Below are 14853 nucleotides of genomic sequence, written 5' to 3'. Positions count from 1 at the left end.
TGTCCAGCTCAAATTTGTCATCAAAATCTCAAGTAAATCATTTTAAAAGAAACTAAATCTCTTTACACCAATAAATTCCTACTCAAAATAACTCCTCTATATCCCTATTAAACAAAGTAGACATCTTTTTACACTAATAAACTCCATCTCAAATGAGATATCTCATTCTCCTATATGAATGAGATTGAAATGTGCAATTGCAGGCTCAAGAACCATTAGTTATATGTGTTTAATTTACTTGTCAAAATGACTGTAAACTCAACCAAACAGCTCTTGGGATATTAATACATTTAACATAGATTTTGTCTATTCATATTCAACTCCAGTTCAGCCAAACCCAGCAATAGTACTACACAAAATACAGAAGAACAAAATGAGTATATTATTTCCACTATAAAATTAGTAAATCTTGTGATTTACAGTTTCAACAAAAGGAGCACATTTGTTTCTGAAAAGAAGGGGTAACACAAAATTACAGAAGCCATGGCGGGACAATTGGATTCACATAAATCCATTAATTACTCAACACCCCCCACCCAAAAGGAAAAAAAGAAAAGAAAAGAGTGCATGTGATCCGTGTCATACAAATTAACAAATATATTTTCTTTTTCTTTTATGAATACAAATAAACAAATATCTAAAAATTTGTGAGGGAGGTTACTGGCTAATTTTCTGCAGTCTCTGTATTTTCTGTTCACTTGATAAAGAATTTCCAAATATCTCTGTCCGCCATCTCTTTGACTAAATGCGCTCCAAAAAAGCCTTCTTCATCTACCAGACTTCTCAGGTGCCGCGCTCCACTGTTGAAGCCAACAGAATTCTTCTTTGTGGCTAAGTAGACCACTCCATAAGGAGGCCTCACGCACTAGCCATTCAAAGAAAATAAGAAAAATCAGTTGGATAATTGAAGCACACTCTGACATGCTTCAACATTTGCAAATCAACAACACAAGTAATTGCACTGGGGTGGAAAAACAAAGGTCGTCTCATTACACATACACAAAGCTAGATTAAAACCTAAGTTCATAAGCATAAATTTTCAATCCTTGAACAAGATTAGAGATGTCATATGAGATGCATCAGTTATTGCAACCAACCCTTACATATCTAAAAATTTTCCAACTCCCTGAGTAATCTGTCAAGGATAGATAGCCCAACTATAGCAAACAAATTTCAGTAGTAACTCACAGATTTGAATAAAATATGCCAAAAAGAAATAATCTTTTGAATTTTCCCTTTTTCCCTGACCTTCTCACAAATCACAGAATATTATAGGATCTAGATACCATTGAATTTCAGGTTACCAGAAATCTGATACCACATTGTCACAAAGAAGATTGGAAGCATGTATGTTGATTTAACAAAATATTCCCAAATGAGTCGGAAACTCACCTTTTTTATCAGCACATATAGCTTCTTCAAAGAGGTCACTGAGTATGGGATGTCTGTCATCAAAATAACATCATACCCACCCTCTCCCTGATCAGTCTCACTGGCCCTCTCCCATGCACGACTTCCCGAAAGCTTTCTTGATCGCCTTGATGAGGATTCCTGCCCCGTCATGCTACCATCTAGGCTACTACATCCATCCATGAAATCTTCCTCAGAGAAGCTTAGGCTCATCCCTGGTGTCACTTCAAACCCTTCAGTCTTCACCACAGATAAGACTGTGGGGAGTTCTTCCCAGTCCCCTGCAAAAAATTGCACCGATGGAGCCAGAGTTTGTCTTGATGGAGTCAAGGGGCTCTCTGGCTGTCGGGTCTGCTTGTCCCGAGCTTGCTCAAGATTGGCAAGGACATTTGGTATGGTTGTGCATCTGATAGTTTCCGCATTGAGGTCTTGAAAGTGCACTGTGTAAGCTCCCTGAACATGAATGAATTCAAGAAATAAATTCATTTGTTTTGATCTATTGCACATCTAGTTGATGCCCCTTGGCCGGTTTAATTTTTTCTAAATAAATTTCTGGTTCTATGTTTTCTCTGTGACATGATGCATATACAACTGACAATGTATTAGCTTTAAATGGTATATTTCGAAATGTATCTAACTAAGTGCTAATGAGCTATGGCACGAATTGTATTTCAAATTTAAAGTTGTGCTTTCAAGACCTACCAGGTCTGTGTGTAACTGTCTTTACATTGATAAGGACAATGCCAACTCAACGATGATTTAACCCAACAAATTTGAAGCCTACTCAATTCAAGGGGATTTTGCCTATACAAAAATTCAAAAGAAAGGGCATGTCTTTCCCAAGCAGTCTAATTCTATGTGATGTTCTGCCTTATAAATATAAACTACAACTTCACCAGAGCGGATCATCTTTGATATGTAGATGATATTTGATATGATATGCAGACGATATAATCATATCGCTGCATATTGCAAGCCATCTAAATCCATTGGTCATTTTCAAGTCCAATGGTTTACAATCATTTGATTATTAAATATTGTCAATGGAAAACATTCTAAATGCCCACCATCTGATGTTGCTTCTCAACAACATGCTCATGGTTTTCATGTGATACCTAGTACAAGTTCTCACATAAAATCAACAATATGCTTTGTGTATTTTAGACATCAGCAGAGATTGTAACTGGAAGCTGATGGGGAAAAGAAAAAAAGCAACTAAAATGAGTCATTTTATTCACAATTCTAGGTACATGTTGAAAAAAGAATCAGCAAAAGGAAAGAACCCAAGGCTCGAATTAATGGGATTTACCTTCAAGCAAGCGAAAATCCCAGGAAGTCCATAGGTGCAGCCAAGCTGTAAGAATTACCAAGTAAAGAAATTAATTCTCAAACTGTACCATAAATAACTAACAAATGTAGCACATAACTTTTACTGCATCAAAGGAGAAAGTGCTGACAGAAGCACGAGTGAGGAAGCTTATCATAACCCAGAACTCTTAAAAAGTGCAAGTAAAAAGATTTCCATACCGTTATACTATTGAAAACAGAAGACCAGTTAAAAAAATTCAATGTAACACACAAGCAAATTTTAAATTACTTGTCTGAATGCATAGATATATTGAATCAAACCAACATGGATAAGAATTCTAACTGCAGACCCAATTCAACCATTCTTTGGATGTGGTATCCTCTAGAAAAGGAGTCTGCCATATAAAAAAACGAGCCAATACTATATGGTCATGAGCAAAATGATCCCAGCTAATATATATCTTCCCCTTGGAAACACCACGGAAGGATGCTTCACTTTTCCCAATCTAGGTTAATATTGAAAAACAAAAGCTTAAAAATAGTAATTCATCTAATCAACAAGCTTCATAGCTTTAGAGCATAAAAATGGTGTAGAAAAGGAATGAAAATAGTCGCATTGAAGCATGGAATAGCATGTAATTGAAATTCCTCTATGACTAAATTACCTCGAGGACCCTTTTGCCTCTAAAGCTCAGTTGCCCATCACGAATCTCATGCTTAAGGACATTAACAAGATCAATAGAGCTGTCCCAAGATTTCAGATATCCTTCAAAACCAGAAGAGGTTTTAATTTTAAATTCAAATCAGTAATTCGATATATCCTATCCTTGCATGGAGACAGAGACTACTAAAAAAAAAATTATATCCAATCCTTGTATAGAGAACGCCACTAATAAAGAAAAAATTTGTAATATTATTCCTAATCAGTGGCAGAATCAAATTGGACAACTTCAGATTGAAAATGAATACTGCAATGCCATGCACCTACCATCAGGTTTTGAGGAAATCATTTCCAAACCATTGAAGCCGATGATATCAGCAACACTAACTCTTCCCTGTAAGACATTGGAAAAGGTATCAATCAGGCTTACTGAACATACCGTTCTTTTACAAATAATATATGTGCTAGAAACATGCTCTGAGGTTGTCAATCACAATGCTCAACATTAAAACTAGGAAGATATCATGACTGAAGAATCCCATAGGCCAGAAGGCTGCCTTTTTAGAAAGACCCCAATTTTTGTTAGATTTACAAACTTTTGGCTTGCCTGTGACAGTTCATAAGTCATAAATCAAATTCATATAACTCAAGTTGAAGAAACATACTGAGACCCACAATTTTAACGCATGAGAATGGAGACTTTGGGGGCGAGGGTGGCCACCTCCTTAGCTTTCGCTAGACATTTTTTCAAATAACAAAGTAATGAAACAAGTTCCCCATGAAATCTAGATAATGGTAAATTTCCAGGAACAAACACATCATATAAATAAATTTTTAAATCAACTGGGGCAGTAGGAAGAACCAAAATAACTCTGCTGATAAATTTTGTAACATACACATAACTTAAGTGACCTTAAAAGAAGGAAATAGATAAAGGAAAAAGAAAAGATGGCCTCTACAACTGTTTTACAGAAGACAAATACAACAACCAAGATTCTACTTTGTTTTTTTCTTCCATGGAAAGGGGAATATTAATACTTTTAACTCGTCCCACCAACCTTCAGTATCCCATGCTTCCCACAAATCAGAAACCCCCACCCAGGCTACTTGGCAAACAAGAAAAGGGGGGAAAAAGAATATATACTGAGCCTGTAAGTACAAGTTTCAAACCTACAGTTTATATTCCAGCAGCACCTTGTTCTCATATCAGAATCCTTACTGCATTAACACCTCTTTCTCTCTCTCTCTCTCTCTCTCTCCAGTTGCTATTGGCGGAAAACAATCAATTTCCTAAACAAACAATTAGGTCATCTTCCACTAAGAATTTCACTTGTAACAACAAGAGAAGATATAAATGCTGACAAGCACAACTGTCAAATAAGGGTGTGAAATACCTTGAATATATTGAGCCCTTGCAAATCTACATTCTCCCCAGCATACTTGTAGGGGTGAGCTGTCTGCAAAGTAGAAAGAGGAAAGTGTTATGGTTCTGAGCACAACTTCTAAAAAAAAGGCCTCCAGCTGAAACAATCTTAATGTATGGTGATGAATCCTCCTTTGCCTGACACATTTAGATTGGAATGGTTAATGATGGGGATAAGGATGTACCTTTGATGGGAGAATCTCAACTGCTGGTGAAGGGAGATGCACATCTCTCTCCGAAATGGAGGACATGTTTTGACTTCCTCGGTCCTGGGGCACCAACCCAGGCAAGCAATGTGCAAGCAGCGCTGGTGCACGCATTGTACTTGACCTTTGGAAAACTGTCCTCGGGAAAGAATAACCTGCAATCATCAATACTTGAAATCAAAATGCAGAACACTCCTTACAGAATTCCATATAGAAGCTTAGAAACCACAAAAATATAATATACAAACACACACACACAAAGCTAATTCAGCAGAAACTCTGATTCTCCCCTATTCAAACCTCATTAAATATGATGATGCTAACAAATTGATATATGATAACCATAATTTATTTAGAAACAAATACAGACCTAAATAACCATGCTTAGAACAATTGTACACGAATACAAGAACAAAATATTTGAAGAGTGAGGAATCATCATAGAACGTAGAAATGTCAAGCCACAATCATAAACAAGTACTCAAAAAGGAGGGAAAAAAACAAATCAAAAGCAGTTCCGGTTAATGGAACAATAATCTGTGATCACAAACACTAATGCAAACCCTTTTAAGTATACAATACTAAGAGTGGAAAAGGTCTAAAGAGAACTAGTAGAATCATTTTCCAGCTATCAGAACCCCAAAGAATATACATGAAACATATTCAACCCATTAAGGTACCATAGGAGCATCCAAATACCTAACTAGTAATAATTTCAGAATGTAATACTTTAATAAGAGAACTAGTAAATTGTGCAACTTGTGCTCCGAAGAAAATATGGAGTTCCGACATAGAAACCCAAGAAAATGAAAGGAAAGTACAATCCAGCCAAGCAAAGCCAGAGACCTAGATTCTTGAAGATCAATCGAGAATATCATAACCAAAGTCAGTTTAAAAAGAAACAAAGTAAAATAATAATAACAGTAAGAATATGTAACATTAGACACAAAGCAGCCAACATCTTCCAGACCATCCAAAAAGCAAAAAGCATAAAGAAAAATCACACATGATAGAAAGTAAAAAATTATTCCCAGAAAGATACTTTCAAATTCACTAACAACTAGAAACTAGAGAGTTGTAGAAAAATGTAGCTAATCCATATCTTCAATTACATCCCAGAACAAATCCAGATTAAAAAAAAAAAAAAAGTCAATCATGATATAATTACGAACAACCAAGACTAATTCAGAAAGATGTAGAAAACAAAGCAACGAAAAACTTGGGCAAAGGAAAACCCACTCGACCTGATTATACTAACAAATCCCACAATATACAACCCCTCAAAACTCACAAACCATACGATAACTAGAATCTTGTACAAAAATACAAACGACCCACTTCTTCTTTCACAGCCAAAACCCAAACCCAGAAAGAAAAAATCGAATAAATTGAATGAGAAACTCCAAAAGGCAAAAATGAACTCAGCTAAACAAAGAAGGCAAAACCCTTACCAACAAAGACAATGCCTGTGATGAGCAAGAGTTCAACACAAAATATCTGAATCTAACAAGACCCTTTTTTAAATTGCAATCTCAGAGATCAAAATCTTAAGACTCTGCAATTTTCACAGCAAAGAGATCGTTTTCCACAAGTCAAACGGAATAACAAAGTTACACAAACACGCTTACAGAGAGAGAACCAAGAAGCTTCGGTTCAGACCTGAACTGTTACAGCTAAATTCCCAAAAATACCCCTTGTTTTGGAACTATAAACATCGAAGTACTGGCCAGTGTGATGCTAAAGCTGTTATGGTGGCGTTTGCGTAAATAATAGAAAAGGACAAGGGGGACTTTAGGACAGACACAGTTTTTCGCTTTTGGGCGTGAGACGTGAGTCCTCGTGGAATGGGAGAAGGAAAGCGGCGGGTTGGTCAGCCGTCGTTTTAGCCTTCCCAGCGTGTAAAACGGAGCGTTGGTCCATGTGACACGTATGCATGATTGTTCAAAACATTGGTCATGTTTGGCTGCTGGGATTCCATTATGCGTTCGGTGTGAGATTGAGACTGGGATTGACTTCAACCTGCTCAGGAAAATTGCTACAGCGGACACCACACATGTTTTGTTGAATTTTGATAGTTGATTGATGTGTATTTTGGTTGGGACAGTAATTACTTTGAAAGTTAGCTCAACTTATCGGATTGGGATTTTCGGTAATACTTATAAAATTGCCAGGAATCTCATAAAATTGCCCATCAATTTTTTTAAAAAAAATTTTGGCCATTCATTCTCATTAACAGTTAGAAATTCGTCACATGTCTCATTTAATATAAAATAATAAAATATTATTTAAATTTTAAAAATAAATATAAAATAAAATAATAAAAAAAATTTATTAAAAAACATGGGGTGGTTCAGCCACCCCATTTTCTTTTTAGGGGGTGGCTGGCCACCCCAACTCAGCCTAGGGGGTGGCGTCAGCCTCCCCCAAAGGCCGGTTGGTGGTGGCAGGAGCCACCCCATAGCCTCAAGGGGTGGTTCGGCCACCCCCAAAGACCGGTTGGGGGTGGCTGAAGCCACCCCCTAGTGCCCCAAGAGCCACCCCTTAGGGCCATGGGGGTGGCTCCGACCACCCTCATGGCTCAACTGGGATGGCTGGTCACCCTATTATTATTATTATTATTATTATTATTTTGTTTTATATTTTATTTTAAAATTTAAATAATAAAATATTATTATTTTTTAATTAGTGAGACACGTGGCAGCTTGTAGACCCTTGAATGAGATTTAATGGCCAGGATTTCAAAAACAATTGATGGACAACTCCCCAACTATTGCTGGAGATCTCAATCCCAACTTATCTTCTTTCTTTAAGGATTAATTGCCTTTTGTTCCATACGAGATTAAGTTGTCACCATGAATTAACATTTGTCGTAATTAACCGCATTGAACTGCTATTTTATTATAAAAACTCTCATTTATTAGCCAAATTGGTGTTGGTTTGACCATCCGTAAAAGTCATAAGGCGTTGATGAGGTAGTAGTTCAATATAGCTAAGTATGACATGTGTAACTTAGTGGCGGATATAAAGGGGGGTGGGCAGGTGCGCCCACCCCTCCCAAATTTTTTTAGTGTTTTTTTTTTTTTTTGTTTTTTCCCCTTTAAACTCTCTCTCTTTCTAGCTAAGAGTTTCTATGTATACTTAGATGGTGCCTTTTGCGCTTTTCAATAATTGTTGTTTACTTATAAAAAGAAAAAAAAAAAAAAACAAAACAAAAACAAAAAATGTTGTTATTTTGACTAGCCAAAACAACTCTTTCTTAATGCCAATTAACATAATAAACCAGGGCAGTCTACAACATAAAAGATACAAATGAAAATTAAGAATTGAAAATAATAAAGAGTGCATTTATCTCCAACTATACTCATACATCATTATCCTTATGCACAAAATATTTTTTATTTATTTATACAACAATAGCAGTACAAGTTCTAACTGTAGAGGAAACACAATAGATGAGGGAGCAGTAAATCCGAAGCCCAAAAATTGAAGAGGCCTTGTCTAGTTCTCAAATAAGCTAGGGCTCCTCAAGTGCATCTCATCCCAAATGTATATAACTTGGCTTCCAAGTAAATTAAAGAACTTGTACACTGGTGAGCTCAGACATTTTAGGCAGGCTGATCATCAGGATCACTAATTTGTCTGCTAGAATTGTTAAAAAAAGGAAACAATAAATTGTTCAGTCCAAATTTTGTTTATTTCTAGTTTCACAATACTAAACAATAAATAAATAATATAACATTCCATGTCAAACGCCTAACAGGAGGATAATAAGGACGGACATCATAGTGAGGAAATTGTAAACTTGATCTAGTATACTGATAATCTCCACACAGTTCAAATAAATTGAGGTCAGAGACTCAGAAGAACAGGAGTTCATATGAAAAACCTCCACCCCCATAAATGGAAATCCTCTATGAGACAACATATAAGAGTGTGCAAATTGATGTAACTCAAGTAAGAGGCTTACCTAAGTTGTGTTACGCAAAATATTGTTTGCAAGATCCTCGTTAATGCATACAGGCAGTGGCAATATGCGGTGGAGCGAGAGGCATTATGGAGATTGGTGATTGAAACTAAATACGAGTGTACAAGGGTTGATTGGTGTTCTAAGGAGGGGATGGGGACATTTGGAGTGGGAGTTTGGAAACATATTAGAAGGGGATGGGTCAAGTTTTCACAATTTACCCATTTTAAGGTGGGGGTTCGATCATGAGTTAGTTTTTGGCATGATATTTGGGGCGAGAATCAACCGTTGAAAATCTCTTACCCGGATTTGTTTAGCATTGCTTAGAGTAAAGATGTATGGGTGGCGAATAATATGCATCTTCAAGATAGGAATCTCGATTGGAATGTTATTTCTACCTGACCAATTCAGGATTAGGAGATGGCAATGGTACTCTGTTTCTTCAAGAAGTTGTATTCTGTCCAGTTAAGACATGAACAATTGAACAAACCAATAGATTAGATTGGAGCCCTTCCAAAAGGGGTTAGTTTAAAGTGAAGCTGTTCTATAAAGTGTTAATCCGAATGGTTCTTTCTCCCATGGAGGAGTATCTAGAGAGTCAAGGCTCCTTTAAGGGTGGCATTTTTTGTGTCAACAACAACTTTAGGGAAAATTTGATGCTTGACAATTTGAGAAAGAGGAATATTGCGGTGGTTGAGTGGTGTTGCATTGTAAGAAAAGTGGGGAGGCCACTGTGAAGTCGCGAGAGAGCTATGGAATTATATTCTTAAAGTGTTTGGTGCATAGTGGGTTATGCCAAAACGGTTCATTGATTTGTTGAATAGTTGGGACACTTTGGTTGGGTGTGGTACAATAAAGTAGGCAGAAATCATTTTATGAAAATCAATTTAGGTCGAAAGAAACGGAGCCTAAAACTCACAAAACCTAACAAATACAACAGAAAATACAGAATAACAAGAACACAAAAAATAAAAAATAAAAAAATTCCAAAGACAGTAGCAATGGTGGAGGAGAATGGTGATTGGATGGCAAGTACAAGCCTTAGGTCAACACGTGAAGGTCCATCAAAGCCATGCGCTAGTGCATGGGGGTCAGATGAAGGCATAGAGGGGGTTGATAGGGTGCGAAACAGCCAAAGAAGACGATGGTGAGGCATATTGGTGGACAAGACTAGTGGGGGATGATAGATCAGGCTTTGAGAAAATTAGATGTGTAAAAACAACATAACTAAGGCTGAGAGCGGCGGAGGACTACAGATGGACGAAAGAGTGTAAGATCAGTGATTTGGTTCAAATGATTATATTGGAGGGGTATTTTTTGTCTTTTCACCTTTTAAGATGACAAAAATATCCCTCTAGTAAAACTAACTAGATATTTACCAATTCAAATGCATTGGAGATGATTCGGCAAAGGAATACTAAGCTCCTCCTCTTAAATTCTTCATTGACCCAACTTTTTCAAATCCTTGCTATATTCCTTGCCCCCTGCATAGAAGTGCATATTTTCAATGATGTGACTCCACTTTTGCAGATTGGCTACATATTTCAAAAGGATGAAATCAACCATAGTTCATGGAAACTCATTCTTCATTCTTATCTTCTTGTCGATCTTAGTTCCCACAATCCGCATATAAAATTTCTCCATCTACTGGAAAGGATTTTCATTGGGAGCATAATGTAGGCTCATGATTGAAGGCCTAAAACGTAACTTCACAGGTCTCCTATTGTTAAGAATTTCGTCCTCTCTCCCTTCTTTAGACTTTTCTCCCATTTTCATACTTTTCATACTTCTCCCATCTCTCATTCTTTTTCCCCATTTTCTTTTTCTTTGCTTCCCATCAAGACCCATCTTCTCATTATTTCTTCCACTTCTTTGCATCCCCACCTAAGTTCCATCCTCACATTTCCAACACTTGTACAAATAAGCAACCATAACTCCACGTATTGCACGAGTTGGGAGTGAACCAATTTGAACTTCTTCACGCGAATGTCAACACACTAAAACCTTCAGAGGAGGAAATAAGATATAGTAACTCTAAGACCCCCATTTGGTTTCTAGAATGGTATGACTATTCATATGGAATAACTTACAATATATATATATATATATTTTCTTTCAAACGAAAAAAAAAATGAAATCGTTGATTTCAGTGGGTGGCAAACGCACTTCAGGACCTAGGGGGTCGCACCACCACCAGAACACCTCGGGGGTCCTCAAGGCACTTTGAGGGTCGTGTGACCACCCCTGGCTACTAGGTGGTCAACCACCCACTGAATACCTAGGTTTAGGGTTTGTTAAAAGAATTTAGTTTGAGTTTTTTTTTTTTTTTTAAATAATTAATTTGAATTAAAAAAAAAAAAAAAAAAAGATTCAAGTTTTTTTACCAACTTGAGAAATATGAATAACTATTCAATTTCATCATTCTCTATTTACAGTAATAACTATTTATTTTCGTAACGAAATACCCATTTTTCATACCAAGTGAGTCCTATATACTAATCTCTCATTCGACTCTCTTATCATTAGGTTGATATGGCAACGTCCATCAACCCTTGAATTTTTTCTTTTTTTAAAAAAAAAAAATAAAAGGTTGATCCAAGAGTTGATGGGCACTCCCACATCAACTCAGTAATATCATAATAGAACATGAGATGAATATGTAACATTACTCAACAAGATATGCATAAATACTCATCAAAGGAAATTATTATTTTCAACACACACACACACACACACACACACACATATATATATATATATATATATATATATATATATATATATAGAGAGAGAGAGAGAGAGAGAGAGAGAGAGAGAGTAAAGCTAGAAAATATTTTGCATGGATTAGGTAATAACTTACGATTTTTTTTATTCAATAGTTTGCACGAAGAAGCTATGGTCGATGGTGCTCCTAGTCAGAAGGGAATACAGGCGGAGAGCCCTATCTTATGTAACAGTAGCGAGATTCTTGATTGGAAGGACTCGGCTGATCATCACATTGTATACTAGCCGGTCGTCGTGCTAAAGGTCATTGATCTGAAAGCCCCATTCTCCCTCCATGCTCATCTGATGGGGGCACCCATCGGCAAAGCGTTTGGCCATCTGACGGTGACTGGCCCATGTCGTGCACATCCATCCTCCTTTCTACAATGATATTGGGGTAAAGAGAGTTATATCGGCACTTCGCTTTGGCAGCCCTAAAGCGATTGCGGTTGTAAATAAGGCGGGCATCGTCCTCATCCGTGTCGATGCTGTCTTTGGCGGAAGCATCGGAACTGTGAGCTGAAAAATTATCTGAAATAGCCTCCTCCGTCTCCACCATCTCGAAATCGGCGTCGGAGTCAAGATCCTGAGCTTCCTAAAGATGGGCTCGGGTCCTGCGGAATCAGGTTGGGTTGGCGAAGGATGAAGTTACGGCGTTTGCTTTGGTTCGTGCCATCGTCCCGCATCGACTCAAAACTATCACTATCAATTCTAAGTGCAACCTGAATTCATCCAACTACAAAAGTGGTGGCCTAATCTTAGAAACATAAATTTCCCCTAAGTGTTAGGAAAATGCAGGGAAACATTGGAAAAATATAGAGATGTTTGAAATGGAAACTTAGTAGGGTTGCAAAGGGTTTGGTTCGTAGTTTGAAGGAAAATGTGATTCTATTGCTCAATAACAGAGTTTTGAGCATACAGGTAGGTTTCCGATGTCAAGTATGGCTTAAATTTCAAATTGTTCAAGGGGTTAGCAAGAACACCCACTAGGAGGGAAGGTAGACAATATTGGGCTTTCAGGGGTGTCATGGAAATTTTGCATTTAAAGGTTAGCACCAAAATGAGTGGTGTGCCTTAAGGCTGGTTCAATACAACAGCATCCTCAAGATGCGAGGATACCAGGGTGATTGGGTAATTATAGAAATTAGGGTTTAGGTCTCGGAGTATTTTAGAAATTTTGAACTCGGGCAAAATACCGAAATTCATTTGGGTTAAGGTTGATGGCTCAAGGTGTTTGATACTGCTCCAAGGGCAAGTGCTCATAGTGGCGACCTTAAGACGCGAAGTTACCAAGGTATGAAAGTTGGAGTTTTAGGGTGAAGAGCATCTTGGTCATTTTTGGGTCTGGACAAAATGCCAGAGTTCAAACGGCTAGGTTCATAGGTCAGGCCTTCAATTAAAAAAGGTTGAGGCTCAATAGGTAGGCCCGAACTTTTAACAAAATAAGGTCACCCCCAAGTTAGGCGAAAATACACAATTTGGCAGTGAGGGGTATTTTGGTCATTTTTGGATTATGCAAAAACTCCCGAATCCAATCGGTCAAAGGTGTAGGTCGGGATTCCAATTAAGGGGTTTGGGCTTCAATTGCCCCATAGGGTCCAACAGAAACTACAAAAATTAAGAATTTTGAATTTAGGGCAAAATCCCCAAATCCAAAAGGTAGGGTTTCGGGTTGGCCAAAATTGATCACGAAAGTGAGTGGGTTTTGTTCACAAGTCAATATGAGGGTGTTTGGGTCATAAGCCATGCATTCATGCATGGTGAGGTCAAGAAAACAAAAGAATTTCAGATTTAGGGCAAAAATCCCCAAATTTGAAGATGTGGTGATTTGAAGAAAAAGATGTTCCAATCACAAGTGCCTAACCTATAGCATGATCCTAGTTTGCAACTAACCAGCTAGATGACATGAAATGCAAGAAATTGAAAATCCCAAATAAAAAACCCTAAAATCATAAAACTAGAAATTTTGAGTTCAAAATAGTTAAAATCTCATACCTCGTTTTAGAAGTGGAATTGGAACATGAAATCCAAGGAGGCATAGTTGAAAACCACTGCATTGAGAGAAAATGAGAGAAACTGGGAGGAATAGGGTTTAAAAGGAGTGCTCATTCGTTTAAAGAGGGACGCATGGGGTTTTGGGTGAGTGCTTGGTTGTGGGGCCAAAATTCCCTTTTTCTTTGAAATCAGTAATTTTAAAGGCAAGGAACTTTCTTAAAACAAGTGTGGGGATCAAAACAAGGCTAGTTGGGATTGGCACAAAAATCAACTTTGTGAAATTCGAGATACAAGTGAAATTATTTTTCCTTTCGAAATTCATTTTGGAACACATGAGCATCTAATACACAATGTACTACCAAGTACAGTTCGTAGCCAAGCTATTTCTAACAACTAGGGATGTAAACGAGAAAAGCTTGAGCGAGCTTCCCTTGTTCAAGCTTGGCTTGTTTAAATTTTACTTGAGCTCGAGCTCGAGCTAGAGCTGAGCTCAAGGGCGAGCAAAAAAAATTGAGCTCGAGCTCATAACTCTTATATTTAAATTTTTTTTTTTTTTTTAAAAAAAAAATTTAAACTTCAAGTACTCTTAAACGGCTTAAGAAGCTAGCTTGCATATGAACATTTGCTTAGCCTGGTTAATCGAGTATGGAGCCTGAGTCAATACAGTAAGGCACTTGGTTTCAAAGAGAGATGATATGCATCCTCTTATAGATAAGCAAACTTGGGGATTGGTATTTTCTTAACAATGTGGGACAAGTTAACAGGTTGTATTCAAGCTGCCTTGGGACAACGCCCCCTACAAAACTCTGATTTCCCACTCTCTTACTCTCGCTCACCAGATAGGTAGTGATGGTGTTTGGGTTTGTTTGAATCTTCAATAGTTTCTGCCTTTCGCAATCTCCCTTAATAGTTTCTCCTTGATTCTTCTTCCTTTCGTTTGGGTCTGCTCTAATTGAATCGGGGTCTTTTTAATGATTGCTCTCTCTCTCTTTGATCACGAAGGGTCTAGAATTTTTCTTTTTCTAACGCTTAAATATAAATGCAATTTTAAGATTTTAATAATTATGAGATTTATAATTAATTTTGTGTTATATATATATAGACACACACGAGCTTATACGAG

The 14853-nt window shown here is 37.3% G+C and overlaps 1 protein-coding gene across 3 annotated transcripts; it reads right to left on the bottom strand.

Annotated features, from left to right (window-relative positions):
* Positions 1-363: 363 nt before the first annotated feature.
* Positions 364-6787, bottom strand: LOC132167891 (S-adenosyl-L-methionine-dependent methyltransferases superfamily protein). 3 transcript variants are annotated; one of them, XM_059578929.2, is made up of 8 exons: positions 6637-6787; positions 4988-5163; positions 4774-4836; positions 3707-3773; positions 3384-3484; positions 2720-2764; positions 1393-1863; positions 364-865 (listed from the first exon to the last, which is right to left on the bottom strand). In XM_059578929.2, exons 2-8 carry the CDS (start codon positions 5120-5122, stop codon positions 695-697), a joined length of 1053 nt encoding a protein of 350 aa, XP_059434912.1. In that variant the 5' UTR covers positions 5123-5163; positions 6637-6787; the 3' UTR covers positions 364-694. The 3 variants fall into 3 exon arrangements, with proteins under 3 accessions (XP_059434912.1, XP_059434913.1, XP_059434911.1); XM_059578930.2 differs by having other exon boundaries at positions 6668-6787; XM_059578928.2 differs by lacking the exon at positions 6637-6787 and adding an exon at positions 6460-6623.
* Between the last annotated feature and the right edge of the window lie 8066 nt (positions 6788-14853).

The sequence above is a fragment of the Corylus avellana genome, chromosome 2, assembly GCF_965113065.1.
Source record: "Corylus avellana chromosome 2, dhCorAvel1.hap1.2, whole genome shotgun sequence".
NCBI classification, from domain to species: domain Eukaryota; kingdom Viridiplantae; phylum Streptophyta; class Magnoliopsida; order Fagales; family Betulaceae; genus Corylus; species Corylus avellana.
This window is presented reverse-complemented; position numbering and strand designations above follow the sequence as displayed.

Excerpts from the sequence above, each read along its gene's own strand:
- LOC132167891 (XM_059578929.2), bottom strand. The coding sequence starts at position 5,122 with ATGCGTGCACCAGCGCTGCTTGCACATTGCTTGCCTGGGTTGGTGCCC. Across the intron at positions 4,837-4,987 it reads TTGAGATTCTCCCATCAAAG|ACAGCTCACCCCTACAAGTA; the intron begins GTACATCCTTAT and ends TCTACTTTGCAG. Across the intron at positions 3,485-3,706 it reads GATTTCCTCAAAACCTGATG|GATATCTGAAATCTTGGGAC; the intron begins GTAGGTGCATGG and ends CTGGTTTTGAAG.